The sequence below is a fragment of the Electrophorus electricus genome, chromosome 15 (assembly GCF_041902795.1).
Source record: "Electrophorus electricus isolate QZ-2024a chromosome 15, ASM4190279v1, whole genome shotgun sequence".
NCBI lineage: Eukaryota > Metazoa > Chordata > Actinopteri > Gymnotiformes > Gymnotidae > Electrophorus > Electrophorus electricus.
The window spans coordinates 12,986,176-13,005,271 of NC_137511.1; the positions used below are offsets into that span (position 1 = coordinate 12,986,176).

The following is a 19,096-nucleotide window of genomic DNA, read 5'->3' on the forward strand; positions in this document are numbered from 1 at the left end:
TTTTTATACAGAAAACACGTTAACTTCACAAGCGCCTTAACAGGTCTATTGCTTCTCATACAAGTGAAATATGAATATTTGCCAAAAGATCAGCACACATGTTTCAGCATTCCAAAATGATGCACTCATTTTTGGGACATCCAGGAACCAATCAACTTTTTTTTTTTTTTAAAGCCATAATTATGATAGAATCAATAAGCCTGGAAACTGGAAAACAGATATGATTCTACATGCATTCATTTTGGATGAAACAAGCAGAACCAAATTTCATGTGTGCAGAGAGGAGGTCGAGCTGGCGTTATTGAGCCTCTGTATTGATTGTTAAGCATCAGAATACGAGTGTACTCTGCAAATAAGCTCCATGCAGAACTAATGCAGTCCGACGTGCTGCATTTTGTGGCCTGATGTCAAAGTGATGGTTTTTATAGTGCCAACAGAGCTCTTCATGGCAACACAAGTCTTTACACACTCAGCCAACCCACGAAAACCTGGAACTCCGACACACACACACACACACACACACACACACACACACACACACACGGGAAAGTAAAGCAACCCTATATAATACATACAGCTCTGTCCTTCCAGCCTTATGCTTTACATTTTCCTACACTAGACCTAAAGTGAGCCTAACACAACTGCAGTGCGGTGAATGCAGATGCTATGTTAGTGAGATAGTAAACACTGAGGAACAACCTGAACCAACCTGCTCCAGTGCACCACAGAGCCATCATCATCATCATCACGCCGCTGTAACCGTCTCTCCCGTCCAAGAGGTCTTAGTGCCACACACCCCCCCAACCAACCACACACACAGACAAGCGAGACTCGCACATACTAACCTTGATGAGTGAGTGCAGACTCCTCTCCCTGAACATAGCGTGTAGGAAGGTGCGGTCATCCGCGCTATCCACATGTGTCTGCAGTTGTGACGGCAACACTGACAACAGCTCATATAGGCCTACAAAGGAAAGAGAGGAAGCGCATCACACACACACACACACACACGTGAGGGAAAACACTAGCTCTTACTACGGTTAAAGGTCAGACCCTCAAATGACCAACATCAACATTTACAAGTCATATAAAAATGGCAGTGATTGTAGTAATAATGATAATAAATTAAATTCCTACAGCAGCTCAGGCTAGACTCCGGGTGGGAGCTCAGAAAGTACTGACAGCTACCAGGCTATACCTCACTTCCTGCTTTTGTCTGGATCCTTCCTGTTATGCCAGGGACTCATGGCTGGAATTGTGCTACAATTCCCCGAAGTATCATTAGAGTGGTGTCTGCTGTTTGCAGATAAAAGCAAATGAGTGGTATTCATCAGTCTTCACAGATGGAACTCATCACGCCGAGGACCCGCTAAAGCAGTGCTCAACAAGCCCGTTTCCAAAGATCCTGGAGAGATGTGGTACCCGAGGAAGATACTTGTTTCAGCCAATCAGAGTCCATAGCCTGCACTGATTAGCAGGACAGAGAACTACAGAAAAGATGGCAGGATTGGAGATCTCCAGGATAAAGGCTGCAGTTTGACAAGCTGCAGAACATACAATACTATGATTAATGGCATCTGAAGCCTGATTGTAATCTGAGAAGCTCGACTAATTAGGTCACTATGATTGAGAAATCTGACGACAGCTACCTCATGCCGAAATCTGCAACGGTTTAAATAAAATATTATGACATTTGTTCTCAATATATTGGACCAATTTCAGAATGTTACTGGGATTTAAAAAAAAAATAAATAAATATGAATACCGCGTAGAAACAAGTCAGCATGTTAAAGGAGAAAAGCAAAACATTTTTGAAAGGCATACAATATAACTGATTTGCTGTGCCCTGAATAATGTACTTAAATAGTATTTTCCCAAACAAATTACAGCATGAAATTTCCCCAGTGCTCCCCGGTTCAGTGAGAAGGGCCCAGGACCAAGCAGAGCGAACGACGGCTACACGTTCAAACTTCTGTCAGCTTGATCAACACTACTCGACCTCGAAGCTTGATCCCACCATGTAGACAGAGGGAGTGCAAATGCTGCGTGCGTGCACGCCAACTCGCAGCAGACCGTGGCCGTCGGCAGGCCGCCGCAGACGGCGTGGTGCATTGGTAACCCCCGTGAAACGATCCAAGAAGCGTCAGCGTGGTTTCCAGCCAGGCATGCAAAAGCAGGCAGTGCCAGGGAGCGCATCCCCACCATGCACCCACACTTCCCAAAGGCCTCCAGAAAACAACAATGCTACGCATCACACAGCAGGCTGGGCAGAGGGACCAGGAGTTCACATCCACAGCAGCACGGGGTGGCGGGATGGGTAAGGAGGACGGCTTTAATTACAGGCCCTTCTGGAACCCGCTGGGAGGGCAGAGAGCATAGAAACCTCTGCGGCGTTTACGGAACAAACCAACAGCGCCAGCTGCAAAGACAGAAAGCTTGGCCACAGAGACGCATCCCCTGCGGGCCGGGGCAGGAGGTGGAGGCCGCCCCGTGGGTCGGCGGCGGCTTGCCCTGTTGGCCTAAGACCTCGCTCCCCATCAGCAAACGCGAGACAAGTAGTGAGCAAAGAACACGAGAAAGATTTACAACTCAGCCCACGTTCTTGATCTCTTAAGAACAGTAAAACGCTGCGTTCTAAGTCTCTTGTTTGGACGGCCTGACAGCCACCCCTCCTTCCCCAAAGGGGCAAAAATGAGCTTGTCGCACTGAGCGGTACGGCAGGAAACGAGCGTTCCCGTTCTGCAGGTGCCGAGAGGCTGCCTCTGCTATGCCGTATATCTGCATGACGCGCACACACTTAAGACCACCTCAGGGGTCAGGACTTCAGGTGCTATTCAGGGAGCATGTTTCATGGCTGTCTAAGGCAGAGCACAATATGTGTGTTTGAAGGGGGGGGGGGGGGACTCCACACATTTCCATCCATTTTCTCTTTGATTTACCTCCTGAAAAAACAGTGCAACACCCAGAGAGAGGGGCCACCACAGTCCTTACAAATTAGGCAAAGACCGTGTGAGCACGTGAGCGAGTGAGAGAGGGTGAACCGGACAGCCCTGTTTAGCAGTTTGGGAACCACGGACCCTGCGTCTGTTGTTGTCACGGCAATATTAGCATTCATGTTTTCTTCACCTGGCACATAGGCTAAGTGTACTGCGAAATCTCAGACCACGGCCAGTTAGTTGGAGCTGCATGAGGACAAAATATTATGTGCACGCCCGCACGCACACACACACACACACACACACACACACAGAGCCTGTCTGCCATTGCCATTTCATTGTGGGGTTTTACCCCAGGACCAACCCCACAATTCTCTGTCCTTAACTCCAGCTCGTGAACCACTACACCACATCAGAACGGCAGCTTGGAATATTCCAGAGATACTCATAGGACTTCAGTCTAACCACTCAAATAACACGTGTGTGTATAAATACACGCGCACACACACACACACACACGCACACGAGACCAAAGAGAAAGAAACCATGAGACATACATGGAGCCCGATATCAGATTTAAAAAGTAAAATCCATACCAGTCACTCAATATCTCAATTATTTCAGCTATTAATCTCCAGAGTGCGCTAAACAATAACTGAAGGAAGCAAAAGTGTGGTAAGCAGGGCTCCGGGGCGCTGTGTCAGTCTCTCGGTATGGCCACACCACGGCGTTCACAGAGGCCTGCTCCCACGCTGCACAATAGCCCGTCTGAGTAAACATTCACTCTGCTCCAAAAACACTACTCTGTTGGGGCAGAGATGTTAACATCAAGCAACTGATACAACACAGAGAGGAATATGATATGAAAATGCGACCATGGTCCCAGCGGTTCCTGTCTGAAGGCGCGTGTCTGCCAGGGCAGGCTATGGTGCAGAGGGAGGGCAAGCGGTCCCTGGAAGAGTGGAACTGGATCTCAAAATGGGATGCTGCTTCTGGGCCAGTGAAGCCCATCACAGAGCACTAGATCTGGATGGAGAAAGGGATACTGCTTGTGTTCACATGTAGCCTAGTAATCCATTAGGAATCAAACTTAACCTTCATACCAATAGCTAGTCATCTCTCTGAGCTCGAGCTGAATTAAATTTGTATCTGGTCAAAAAACGTAGTGCACCGTTTCAATAAAAAAAAATAAAATAAATAAAAAATTTAAAAAAATAAAATAATATAAGCCATTGCTAGCCATGTTGACCCTAAATCTGACTACTTTCACTTAGAATCTTTGTGGACTTTCAGTGAATGCCTGCATTGCGCTGAGTAACAGCAAGCGTACTGTTACGTGTGCGTACGGAAAACGGCTTAGAATTCTATGACACAAAAGTTGAAAGGTTTGAAAATGGCCGAATGGTTGGATTTCATTGGTTGGTGCTGACGGGACTTGGAAATTTTCATTGTTACGGTGACTCGGACACCGAGTAAAATTTGAAAGCAAAAAGTCTAAACAGTGTCTGTAAGGTCGTCAGGGGTCGGGGAGTTTAATGATCAGCAGGCTTGGAAGAGGAAAGGAATGTGCCCGTTTTGAAGACCTGTGACTGGAGCACCTCTCAAGGGCCAGTAACTGATACTGCAGCCACATCACCTACACTGAGAAGGTTCCTAACCTGATGGCACTAAACTGAAAGGAAGAAGAGGAGGAGCGGGGAGGGAACAGGCGAGAGGGGAGGGAACAGGCGAGAGGGGAGGGAACAGGCGAGCGGGGAGGGAACAGGCGAGAGGGGAGGGAACAGGCGAGAGGGGAGGGAACAGGCGAGAGGGGAGGGAACAGGCGAGCGGGGAGGGAACAGGCGAGCGGGGAGGGAACAGGCGAGAGGGGAGGGAACAGGCGAGCGGGGAGGGAACAGGCGAGCGGGGAGGGAACAGGCGAGAGGGGAGGGAACAGGTGCTTGACTAATAATTCTGGTGCAAAAGGATTCCAGGTCCAGGAAGCTGACTGCATTGTCTCCCTTACTTCATATTTCTTTCATACATGCCCCCCACACACACGGTATGCATGCTGGATCGTGGCACTGGCAGATATTAGTAGTCCTTTGACATATTAAAATTTATATATAACGCAACCTCTCTCTCGCTAAAACAAAGTGGAAATTTTCATTCTGATGTAACTGGAAACAGGGAGCTTTTCCAGTGGCAACAAATCCTTGTGTTACAGTTCTGTACCCTTGTGGCAGAAGCAGACATAGATACTTAAAGGGAGGACGAGAGAGACAGGCAGAAAGAGAGAGAGAGAGAGAGAGAGAGAGAGAGAGAGAGAGAGAGAGAGAGAGAGAGAGAGAGAGAGATATGCACGCTGCCACCACCAATCCTCCGTCTCTCCCCCCCATTCCATCCTCAGCTCCCAGATGCTCTGCATTCTTGACATCAGAACGGAAAAACTTACTGTTAGCCGAGAAGAAATTTAATATGGCCATTCCTGTCATATCCCTCATTGTAGCCATATTCAGATGGCAGTCTGCTGAATCCATAAGAGAGACAGACGGCACCTGAACGATAAACATTCTGGACCTCAATATGGATCTCATTACAGACAATATCATCATTAAAGCATGCACTTGTTTCATAGCAAAAAGGATGGAAATACAGTACACACACAGCACATCGCATGTCCCAAAGCACAGTTTACTTTTAATAACCACACAAGCACAGCTTTCCTTTCCCTTCCGCCCCTCACACTCATACACAAATTAGCACGTTTATCTGGTAAAGAACTTTTGCCCTGAAAGGTTTCCATGTGTCCACTCACTCACTCACTCACAAAAGCACTTGTGTTTTTAGTGATGCCATGAGGCTGGTTATTGTGATTGGACACACAGGCAAAGCCCAGAACAACACTAACACTTTGGCCAATAAAATCCCAAGAGGAGTTGGAGATGTTCCAATGAGAGGGCAGTTCCACCTGATCAGCCTAACAGACAGCACGGTGCAGGGGCCCAAAGGCTGGGTGGAGTCGCTGCAACCTGCTCAGAGCTTCTCATGTTCACTGCGGTCAGCACTGGATAGTGTGACCTTCAGTACAGCTGGACTTGAAGAGAAAGCAAAAGCCCTGAACAGCTCAAAGAGAGAGCTCCCAATATTCACTACGCAACATTTACATTTACAGGATTTAGCAGATGTAATTTACCCAACTGTCTAGAGCAACTTCCAGAAGGAAGAAATACACTTGAAAAACAACTATAAAAGAAAGAGAAGGCTTATCACACTACTTAAGGTAATAAGATTTATTCCACTAATTTTAATTATTTTTAAAATATACAACTGCTCTTTATCCACTGTCTTAGTCCTTGTGCGTACTAGATGGTTTTTGATTGCTAAAACCTCTCCGCAATCTTCACAAAGATATCTGGAAAATGTCAACACTCAAATACAATATAACAACGTGTACAGAAATGCAAAGCTCGGAACAAGATCAGCTCAAAACCACAGGGAGGAAACACAACTGACTTTACAGCTCACAGCAATCCATCACACAGCAGTAGCACCACACACACACACACACACACACACACACACACACACACACACACGTTAGTGGGTGGATCTGCTAAGGAACCAAAAGGTCTCCAAGGCAGTAAATTTAAATCCCACCAGGAAGCACAAACTCCCACTCACACAATGGGAGGCAGTGAACAAGAGCACCGTGTCTACAGTGCAACTCCAATCACGACCAAGCAGGAAGCCATGCACATCACACATTTCAGCCCCCGTCCTGCACCGTGGCCCCTGAGAGATGGAGGACTCAAAGGAGCACAAACGAAAAAGAAAGAAAAGGACTTAAGGACAGCACTATTTCATCCACCCTTTTAAGTGTGAGGGCACACACACACACACACACACACACACACACACACACACGCCTGCATTTGCTCAAGAGGAAGCCAATCGAAGAACAGCAGCCAACATAAATTAAGAGAAGTTAAATGCCTCAGCTTTCTGAGGGGCACATGCACAGACTCACAGACGCACGCCGAGACAAACCGAACCCCCGCTCACATGCGTGGAGTGCGCTGGGTGCAATCTGTCAGGCTCCTGGTGACGCACTGGGCTTCCAAACCGTTCATTTGAAGCATGTGGCATAAGGAAGGATGGAGCGGGGCGGATGTAACCCAACCAAACAGCATGTCTCCCAGCAACCTAACAGCCATTCGTCAGCCTTTTATACCCCTACGAGGTATTATTCTCTAATAGATCACCTTCACTTATTACATTCTACCAGCAAAAGCAAGGTGAAGCGGGAGAGAGATGGAGTGCGGACCCTGGAAACAAACATCTAGTTTAGTCTCAAAAGACACACACAACATTAAAAGATCAGTGGACAGTCAATCAACAACTTAGTCTCACATTATACTCTTCAAAGTATACAACATGCATGTGTGTTTTTGCTTTTGTATTGCTGTAAGAGAGACTGCACTGGAAAAATGAATGTAATCGCCCGTAGGCTGCCATCCATGTGATGAATCGTCAGTGGGTGAACCATCAGACACGGAGACATGGACGTACAGATCGGACATGTTTAGCTTGGATAGGACATACAGGCCAATAATTGGTTGAAATGACCATAATAGTAATTGATGGTCTGGGTTTTCACTTTGTCTGTATGGATTCCCACAACTGGTACGTAATCGCATGGGCTATGAAGTCTGATTTCAAAAACACACATGCTGCCCCCCCCCCCCCCCCCCACTCTCTTTATTCATTAGAAGTTAAACTCCAAGATGAGTGTACCCTAATGTAGCTGCAATAATCTAGCCCACTTGCATCATAACCAAACACAAACATGGGCAATTACACACACACATGGACAGACACATTCACATGCACGCATTTGTACACACACACACACACACACACACCTACACCCAGAGTGAAGCCTTAATGAAACGACTAAGTAACTGAAATGACTAAATGAGCAAATTCATTTATAGTGCACTGTGTGTAGAATTGCCAGCATCAACAACTCTCTGTACTGTAGCAGTGGTGCAGTTGTAGCACATACAGTTATAACACAGAGAGTTATAACGGAGGCAGGATCATTGCTGAGGAGCAGTTATGATAGACATAGTTATAGCAGGGGTGGGGGTCATCACAGGAGTGGGGTTATACAGTAGATGGGCACTTATTTGCATCTACACCATTTAGTAGACACTTCTTTTCAAAGCAACTTACAATTGTGAATGAGTACTTGAGCAATTGAGGGCCAAGGGTCTCTCTCAGTAGCCTAACAGTGGGAACTTAGCACTGGTGGGGCTTGAACTGGCAACCTTCTGATTACTAAAGTTTCAAGTTTGGTTTATTTGTCACATACATAGTCATACACAGTATAACTCGTAGTGAAATGGTTGAGAGTGCTCTGTCCAAACTGAGGAAAAGAAAACAGGGGTGCACACTACCTTAAAATGCTGAGCTACCCCAACAACGCTTTAAAAAATAGACAGAGTTGTAGTGGCAGTGCACATACTCTAAAATCTTTGCTGCTGCACTAAAAACTGGTCTGCCATTTGTAGTGCGTTCTGACATGATCTTTAGATCAGGACACTGAGAATTAAAGAAGCATCAAGCAGTTTTAGTGACTTGTAGATCTGATACAATACCTGCATCAGGGCCTGTTCCTGTAGAAAGGGCAGGCATGGTAACGCCGACACGACGATAAGCCCACTTCCTGTTGGTATCACGCTGCTGCCACGCTGTTGCCAAGGCAGTCCTGCAGTGTGGCTATAGGGTGGAGTTGGATGGCCACTCCCCCAGGGATAAGCTGCAGAGGTGGAGTTATGCCATTGACTAACCTGAAGGAGACTGCACACACACACACACACACACACACACACACACACAAACACACACACAAACACTTTGTCCCAGTGATTCTTTTAAACATTATACCTAAATCTGATATTTTATTAACATTTCAAGAGTTCAAAAAGGTGTGTCCATGATGGGTAAGGAGAGAGAGCGCGCGAGAGCCACACACACACACACACACACACACACACACACACACAAACACACACACAAACACTTTGTCCCAGTGATTCTTTTAAACATTATACCTAAATCTGATATTTTATTAACATTTCAAGAGTTCAAAAAGGTGTGTCCATGATGGGTAAGGAGAGAGAGCGCGCGAGAGCCACACACACACACACACACACACACACACACACACACACACACACACACACACACACACTCACTCACTCACTCACTCACTCACTCACTCACTCACTCACTCACTCACTCACTCACTCACTCACTCACTCACTCATTAGCCCCTAAACATTCCCAAATCAAATTCCTATTTCTACTTTTCCGTTCGGGGCTTTTGGTGCGCCAGGACCTGTGCCACAGCATCCAAAATGCCTGAACCATTTATGTCACCCTAAAGACCTGTAACCAGTGGCCTGAAAGAACAAATGAAAAATTGAGGGATGAAGAGGAGGACAAATGGAGACAGGGGGAGGTGAAGAGGGAGGGGTTGCCTGTGCTCCATGCTCAGCCTCTCAGCATCACACAGGATCAGGTTAGTGGAATAACCAGCCATGTGCAGAGAAGAGAGGGGGAAAACAAAACACCTGACTAGTCAAAGATATGCTGGAGTTTCAATTACGCTGCATTAGACCACAGCTAAACAGCACACTGCTGCCACCTAGTGGTGTAGTCATACACTGGTCCAAAGACCGGTTTTTGTTTGTTTTTTCCCATGGCCCCGTTATGTCTGTGTAGATATCAGTACAGTAGTCGTGTCAGTGGCTAGATGGCCATATCTAAAAGTGTCCCTGATTTAGGTCGTCTTTGCATAGCCAAGAAATCGATTTCTAAGACACAGTGTTTTCAGGCCTTGACGGCTTAGTGCATCAACAGTCAAACGGCTCATTAGTGGAGACAGAAACTGGCTGAGCCCCCTGAAATTTACTGCTCCTCCACCCCATGACCCTGCTCCTGCCCCCTCCTAGACGCCTCCACATTCTGTAGCACCAGAATGGTGTGCAAAAAGCTTCTCCACAAGGGGGAGCTAGTGGACCTCATGGAGTCTGTTCTCGGGGCAACCTGGTAGTATTTTACATCGGTAAAGCTGTGCATTTTTGTTACTTAAGCAAAACCATTGCACGAGTTCACTGAACAAAACTGCTTAGTTACATTCATTGTAGGAATCATGTTTACATCATCACAGACTTCAAATCAATTTGCACAGAGGTCAGTCCTGGACCGTTACCTCATCAACTGTCTTGTCATTTTTCTCTAGTCTACCTGCCTGTCTGTCTGTCTGTCTCTCTCTGCCCATCTGTCTGTCTGGTTTGGCAGTTCTTGTGTGTGCTTTAACTGGAACTGTGGCTTTGGGTAGCATGCCATGTCTCTGATGTGTGCATGCTGTTTCGAAAATGCAAACAAAAAACACTGCCAATTATTTGTTCTGAGATACACAAGCACACAAATGCACAAAAAACATACGCAAACGTGGACGTGTTTTGCTTTCAGACAAATTTTTGATCATGATGCAGGAAACAAATCAACTGTTGATCTCACTAAACCAGCCGAGCCAATGAAAACACAAAGTTCTGATAAAGGCCATTCATCTTATGATCAAGCATGTATATACACCGCATTAGAGGACACTTACATTTTTAAAGGCATCAATAAGACTTTACATTAAAATTGACATTTTACAGCATTTAGCTGAAGCATTTATTTCAAACAAACAAAAACACAAACAAACTTACAACTTAAGGTACTGAAGGTTAACAGCCTTGCTCAGGTTCCTAGGAGCAGCAGCTTTGCAGTGGTGGGGCTTGACCGGATAACCTTAACCACTGGGACCTCCATTTTGTGCACCAAGCACAACGTTATGACGTGTAGTGTTGGTACATGGGGCAATGTGCGGGGGGGGGGGAGAGTGAGAATTAGAATATACAAAAATTTATATGGAAGCATAAAATGCGTCTCAAATTTATACAACAGAGCTGCTTGCCAATCATAAAACAGCAATGGATACTGGATATTGGGGTGCGTGTGTCCATGCATTCCCTGAGCTGCTCTTCAGTCCTCTGTAGGGCTCTGTTTGCTGAGTATTGCAACTGTATGTTACATCTGTGGTAAATGCAAACTGTGACTAATGGACAAGCCATGCAAGCCCATAAAGATGAGGAAGCGCACACATACAGCTCCAGCAAAAGCACAGAAAACCAGATCTGCAAATACAGCTCCATACCAAAACAAATCTGCAAATACATTTTTTATTCAAAAACTCTAATGAACATTATTAGTAATATCTGAGGAAGTTGACAGTACAAGGATAATAGCATGAAGAGCTGCATGTGATTACAATGTTTTGCCACTAGGTGGGGCCATCAGCATTGGGGTACTTAGAAAACGGAGCCCATGATCCAGATTAGAGAGCATTATGCATAAAAAAAAAGGAAAAACATCTTTATTGTTAATCAGGTGACTTCAGTGTTACCCCCCAGAATGCAACAGATAGCCTTTACTGCCAAACAGGCAACACTGAGCTGCAAGACGGTCCTTGTCTCCTTAAAAGTAATAGTTATGTATTAAGAAATTATAGCCATCTTACTGAAAATTGTCAGAAGGAGGTTATACGTTATGGAGGAAAGACAGCCCACTGTCTGAATACAGTAAATTGGTCTTGGCTGAAAAGCATTCCACATGGGTGTGCTCAGAACGTGGGTTTTCCTAGGTGGGACCCAAAGCCCAGCATTGTAGAGTTCCCAGGTAAAGTGTCTGGTTCAGGATGACGGGGTGTGTTCTGGACAAAAGCCCTATTGTACAAATAGTGACAGCACTGAAATAAATGTTAACGTCCTCTGAAAAGGAACGTGCTTTGAGGGATGCGTTTCTCCCGAGTGTTGTGGTAATGTCTGCTGGTGCTCTATGGCAGCTATAGCAGGAAGAGATGGCTCATCTATAAAAGGTACTGGCTGAGGGTTGAAATCCCATTGCCTGACTGCAACACACTCACATAGACGAAAACATTGGGGCTACGTGTCTAAAGAAAAACATAAAAACTAAAAATTATACGACCTCTGATACACATATGCGCATACACACACTGTAAAGTGAGAAAGTACAGCTGTAGGGCTAGACTGGAACATCACAGAAACCAGACACATGTGCTGACCACTCAGAATGTCACTGGTGCAACATTTGTGCTATAAAGCATGCCATGACCAAGCAATTTTACACGGGGCCTCAGCGTGCACACCACTGTGTTCAGCTCCATAACCCAGTGCCATAACCGCACGCTACATAACCTAGCTGCTTTGTGTCTCTGGCCTCACCTGGAAGGCCTGGGTTTTATGTGGAATTTGCACGTATAAATGGGAGAAGTTGACCATTTCTGCATTGGTTCGTCTGTGTTTCTGCACAGTGCACTACCGAACACTCAAGCCAAAGATAGCTCGAAACACACCAACACACTTAGGCCGGCGACAATTGGCCATGTGCGTAATACACAGGAGATGTTAAACCCTAAAATAGGATCAGTAATTTTACATAGCCACGTCTCAAAATGACATTTTCTAACCTTTTTTCCAGCATTGAGTACTATTCTATGCCTTGAACCAGAACGATAGCCTATAGCTGGAAAGCCCCAGAAAAAGAAAAAAGACCACAAATCTACAGTCAGCAGCATCAGATACGCTGCTTAATGAGTAAACAGAAATAAATAAATAAAACCATGCATCATTAAATCTGAAGTGAAAATTATTCCAATACACAGGTTGTACTTTACAAAAGGAAACAAAGCATCTCTATTAGCATTTTTCTTTTAACTGTAATAATATACAATTGAGGCCCAAATTAAAAACAAACATGGACCTAAAAAAAAGGCTACTGATTATCAAATGTAGATACAGTGAGGGTCTCCAACAGGCAAATTAATGCCTACATGCACTCGAAAGGGGTCTTCTCTCCATGCCAAGCTCATTTAATACGTTTAGGGTGTTCAAATGTTAGTTCCCTTACGCTAATTCACATGCTAAGCTTCTTCAAACATTAGTGCCCTAACGCTGATTCACATTCTAAGCTTCTTAGCTCAGAAAACAAACAAAGCAACTGGTGCACTAACCCAGTTTTGGGCATCAGGACAGAACATGTTTGCCCTCCCAGTGGACAAACCACCGCAGGCTAATCTTACTGGGATGAAAACCACTGCATGCTCCAAACATGCAAACAAATAAATAAGCATCTCGTGTCACAAGCACATTCTGACAAATGCATGCTCTTGGATCTCACTTCAGAAACAATGCGAACCTGGAGAAAGATTGCCACAAGCACTCTGGACTGAAGCAGGCTGTCATAACACAAGCCCCAGCGCTGATCACCCAACAAACAATGAGCCTCAAACAAGTCAAGACAGCCATGCAAGGAAATCTAAGCAAAGGGGGGAAAAAAAATATAAATGAATTACTAAAACTAAATAAAGATAAAAATTTCAAGAGACACAGAAAAATCACCACATCCTTCTGAAAGCAAGGGGAGATGAGGCCCGACATAAATCATTGCGAGGAGGGAGAGAGAGATAGCTGGGACACGTTCGGTTGGCCTTTATTGGAATCTGGCATGCATTCAGACGCAGGACCATTGAAGCCTGTTCTGCAGTGGCCTGAGTAAGAGACTACAGTAAAGTGTTTGGGCATGAACAGACTCATTGTTCGTGTCAGATAGAAGGAGAAAAGGCATTATTTATCGACAGTGTTGCTATTTTGTCAATGGAGGAGTTGGGGTTTGTGTGGGATCACTCCATACTCTGTGCAGTCTGTTGTCATGGAAGGGGGAGAAAGTCTCACAAGTAGCACAATCCTTGCGTGAGCCTACATTGCCTCGACTGCGTGAGCCTTCATTGCCTCGACAACAAACAACCACAATGGAATTGAAAACAACACAGTTTAACTCTCCTAATTTGGAGGGGAAAGAAAGTATTTTTCAACCAAAACCTTTGCTTACATTCTCATTTCACTGAGTAATCATATTCCACTGAATAAGAAATAAAAACATTCCACTTACAATGCAAATGCTTTTATTTTATATCTTAACATTTATAGTCTTTAAAAAAATATTTAAAATACTTCTCAATTGCAAAGCACATTAAAATCAACTTGTGTGTGATTATATAGTCCTAAATAATCCTTCCCTGTCTTCATGATATACATACCACAACTGAGCTATTGTCTTTATTACATAAAGACAGGATGATTCTGGAGATTCTGCAGCTCAGGTACTGCACTGGGCCTAAGAGCCAACTTCACCACCTCTGTGTAAGGCACACAGTCCGCTTGAGGAGCTGAGCTCGCTGTGCAAGCAGACTCCTTCAGGGGCCAGCTTCTGTGGCCACCAGGGAACGAAACATGAACCGAAACAGAAAAAAAAATAAATGGAGGGAGGGAGGAGGAGATAAGGTTTGAGACGGGTAGGCCACGCAGTGAGGGTGGAGGTTTGAGACGGGTAGGCCACGCAGTGAGGGTGGAGGTTTGAGACGGGTAGGCCACGCAAAGAGGGTGGAGGTTTGAGACGGGTAGGCCACGCAAAGAGGGTGGAGGTTTGAGACGGGTAGGCCACGCAAAGAGGGTGGAGGTTTGAGACGGGTAGGCCACGCAGTGAGGGTGGAGGTTTGAGACGGGTAGGCCACGCAAAGAGGGTGGAGGTTTGAGACGGGTAGGCCACGCAAAGAGGGTGGAGGTTTGAGACGGGTAGGCCACGCAAAGAGGGTGGAGGTTTGAGACGGGTAGGCCACGCAAAGAGGGTGGAGGCTTGAGACGGGTAGGCCACGCAAAGAGGGTGGAGGTTTGAGACGGGTAGGCCACGCAGTGAGGGTGGAGGTTTGAGACGGGTAGGCCACGTAGAGGGTGGAGGTTAATGATAGCCTACCTATGTGATTAGGGTGAGACAATGGCTAGCCTGATGCAGCAGGTACCCAGAACTGAGCCACTGTTTTTGTCTCAGGATGAGAAAGAGTGTGTGTGTGTGTGTATGTGTGAGAGAGCTGATCCCAGGCCAGTACATGATTGGAAGCAGTGAAAAGCAAAACATCAATAGATGTTAGTGTGGACTATTAAAGAAGAGAGTTATGAGCTTTTAACAATGCAAATGTTAAATCCAACATTATTAGCCTAAAGTCAATAAATGTTCAAAAATCACGACTAATCCCAGCCAAGTGACATGTTATATCAGAAATTAAAATCTAAAAATAAAGCTTATAAACCCACCTCAGGCTTTAAAGCTGCCTTGCCCTACTGTCAGACTATTTAACGACCATATGTGCACACAAACACGCACCTTTACCACAGACTTTGTGAGCACATGCATAGAAATACCTGTCCCAGGGAGAGTGAATTTCTCCAGGATCAGAATACTTCCCACATGACCAAGTGCTTTAAAGAGAGAGAAAACTGGCACTCCATTTATGTAAATGACATGGTAATTGCTTGAACATTGTGAGGAAGCACATTCACACATTGATCAGTGGAGGAGTTCAGTGGGACCCGTTTCTGTATGTCGATGGAACAAAATATGGATATAGATATAGGAAAAACAGAACCGCAGAACTGATGTCAATGGACATTTATAGAATCGGATTTGAAAAGGACTCAATGCAACATTCGTTCGTGTGTGTGTGTGTGTGTGTCTGTGTTGTAAACTCAGGAAAGGAGTGAGGAATTTGTGTAATCTAGGTGTAAGCTCCCACATAATAATAAAAAATATTACATGACAGAGGATGCAGGTATTGGATCACATTATTAATCTACATAGAAATGCAATTAGATGGCTCCATCTTAAAATTTGTTGCATTTTAACAGATCTAGCAGGTATACATAGACGTGTATATAAAATATTTAAAAAATTTAAATTATCAGCTTTAAACCTCAGGGTTCATGAGCATGCACAAGATGAGAATACAGTAAACACTCAGGCATGCCTAGTTGATCACAGACTTCATCATCGCTGCCCACAGCAGTCTCAAGCTGTCCCAGTCAAAGTGACGCAAGCAGGAATGCTCCAGTCACATGCTACGGGAATTCCCCACTTTACAAGCCTTCCAGGAACAGCAGCAGAATTCAGGGCCACTCATCCCATGTGCAAAATGACAAAAGACTTAAGTTGAACTTAAAATGGGTGGAATACCCAGTACCCACATAAATATCTCAGTGTCTGTACAACTGCCTGGGTTTGTGTTTGTGTGAGAGAGTCACAGAGACAGGGGCACAATCAGAGAGAGAGTCGTCTGGGTCATAATCGAACAGAGCCCTCACATACATCTGAACAGAGACACACACAGAAGGAGAATGAGAATATTTGTCACTCACTATAACAGCATCCACTGTGTGGAAAAATGCAGTGCCCATTATGAGAATCCCAGCATTTCTCTTGTTTCCATTTGGCTCAGTCATCAGTGCTGCTAAAACACATTCTTCATTCCACTTCCTCATAAACCGCCTGCATGCTCCCAAAAGACACGTCTCCAAGTGTCTCTTTAGACCCATCCTCTGTCTCAATCCACACGCCTTTTCTTTTACATGACCCACGGCTCGTCACGAAAGCCGCTGCTTACGGTTTGTTTTATTGCAACCACCGCTTCATGAAAATAAGCTTGGCGTGTGTAAGGCCAACCTTCTCAAAGCGCCTTAAAATAAGAGAACTGGCACAGTGAAATTTCATCTTTCAACACAGATGGTAAAGACGTCGACGAGTAAAACCGACCAAAAATGTTTGTGTCGTGTTAATGCCTTCTAACAGAAAGGTGTGAAAGTATTCCATCGAGAACCTACACAATCATGTTTGATGATGAGCTAAAGTGTTCATGTTCAGTAATTAGCATCAGTACTGGCTCCAAGAACATACTACTGATGTTTGCCACATCCTTTGCCATATATTCCTGAATTCCCATCTGGCCTACTACTAGCGGATTTTAAAAATAAATATGTAGAAACAGCTACTGTTAAGCCTGTTAGTAAGACGATGCAAGAAATGCAGCAGATTTTTTTTTTAAATAAAAATATTTATTTATAAACTATAGATAGCAATATTTATCGCTGATAATACAGCAAATTCACATTTACTATTTAGCCTGGAACCATATTTTAAATCCCTATATAGGGGACCAGCCATCACATTTTTGGGTTAACCAGCATTATAAAAGCCAGTGCTTGGTCTTTAGACAGTGTGATATGCAGTCACAGGACCATCATCAGGAATTCGGCAGTGCAGTACCCTTAACCGACCCTGGTCTGAATGTCATTCTGAAACATTTCATAAATAAAAGTGCAGAGATATGGGTTTATTGCATGGGCTTAACACTGAACTACTGAACTACCAATTATACTGGGAAAGAGAAGCATACTACATCACATTAAAAGGTAGAGTTAGTAAATGTTAAACAAAACCAGAAGATTTAACTGCACAAGGACATCCACTGTTGGAAATAAGGGCACTGCACAGCTCATGTGAATGCTGAGTCAAACAAAAACAAATGACTACCACTGCCACACCTTTACACACACGTGCGTGTGCACACACACACACACACACAAATATGCAAACTGCATACACAAAGAAAAAGAATGCAAAGTACTTTCTGCCCTACACACAGTGCTATCTTTCCCCAAAATGAGTTATGTTATGTTACAAATAACTGAGTTATGTTACACCTAACCCAACGACCCAGGAGGCAGGTTTATAAAGATTCAAGAGCTAGACTTTCAGTGACTGCGGTCTACTCCGCGAGCTTCATCTCCAGGGTGTGGATATCGCACCAGGGAAGCTCTGCACTGGGCTGCCTGTCCTGCCAGGTTCCAGCAGTGGTTTATAAGGAGCTGCTTCCAGCAGGAACCTACAGCCAGAACACAAAGAAAATGACTTTTGACAGATGAGATCCATTAAAAGATTAGGCTAATTTGAATATACTAGCTTTGAAGGATTACAGACAAATTCACGGACCCACTGTGAGGAAGTGTTATTTTCGGACTGCAAGACAAAAATATACACATTATAAAAGCTGACATTAAAATGGGTCTTGACTTGACATGAGTATAACCAAATAGATATGTCCCATGAGCACACATCAAAATATGATAAAATGTAATGCTGGCTTTAAGGGAAGGCATATTTGGTCTTTGGAAATCAGACTGGAATTTCTGTCGCTCTCCTTCTTGCCATTAGGATGTCACACCAGCACATGTGCTCACCCTTCCCATCCTCCGTCTGGATCAACTCTGGTCCATTAGAGGACGGCCTTACAGTTCTGCCAAGGAAACGATGTCAGTGAAAACGCTGTTTGGCAGATGAGGAGACAGTTTAAGGTCACAGTATCGCTTAGGCAGCTTTGTGGATTAACCATGCACACGCATGCAGTACAGAGAAGCCATTCATCAGGTCCCTCAACACAGAGTCCCTCTCATTACCACGACAGCAGAAGACACGAAGGCAGACCACCACGGCCTATTTTGACTCCATATCACTCACTAGGCTCTCAACATTCCTCCTCTTTCTTGGTGCCCAAATACCAACCGTTTCTCCAGCATGGACGCTTCAGCTTGACAAGGGTAACCATTAGTGGCGATGCTAAAGCCAACAAGCCAACGCTACCCTACGCAGCATCCTTTTGATGCAGCACACGAGGCATCCAGTGGGTTACCATACCCCAGAGGCACTGGGATTATGTGGAGGTTTTTGGCCAGCATGCCACAGAGCAACCATAAACTACAGCACGGTAGTGGGCCAAAGCTAGATTCAAATTACATTGGGCTCTTCATTTGTAGCACTGTACGTCTTTGACTTCTCCTTAAAAGGACATGCATATTAAATAAACTAGTAGGTTGACCTTTGTTTCTTGGAAAGTAAAAATGGAAAATGGATTTAAGTGAAATGATCAGATTTTTTTTTTTCATACAAATGTTAAGTACACAGGCTTTTAGCCTGGTTTAACCACACAAGCATAACATACAGGCCCTCACATGTAATGTTAGATTTAAAGTGACTTACTACCCCTCCTTCACTTCAAGCTTTTCTCAGCAATTTGTGGCAACACTGACAATGGTTGAAAGAAAAATCACGCCCTCTCCCTCACACACACACAAAATTGTAGTAAAGTACAGATTTTCCAG

The 19,096-nt window shown here is 44.7% G+C and overlaps 1 protein-coding gene across 6 annotated transcripts in view; it reads right to left on the reverse strand.

Annotated features, from left to right (window-relative positions):
* The window catches only part of mpp7a (MAGUK p55 scaffold protein 7a), a 91,743-nt gene that overhangs the window by 63,467 nt on the left and 9,180 nt on the right, over window positions 1-19,096 (reverse strand). For 3 of the 6 annotated variants that reach the window (XM_027021541.3, XM_027021542.3, XM_027021539.3), the window contains exons 2-3: window positions 8,579-8,780; window positions 846-964 (exon numbers count right to left, since the gene is read on the reverse strand). In XM_027021541.3, coding sequence (XP_026877342.2) covers window positions 846-964; window positions 8,579-8,615 — 156 coding nt within the window. In that variant the 5' untranslated portion in view covers window positions 8,616-8,780. Of the gene's footprint in view, window positions 1-845; window positions 965-8,578; window positions 8,781-10,702; window positions 10,800-19,096 lie in introns of all 6 variants that reach the window. The other 3 variants (XM_027021540.3, XM_035533514.2, XM_081697192.1) reach the window with 2 other exon arrangements.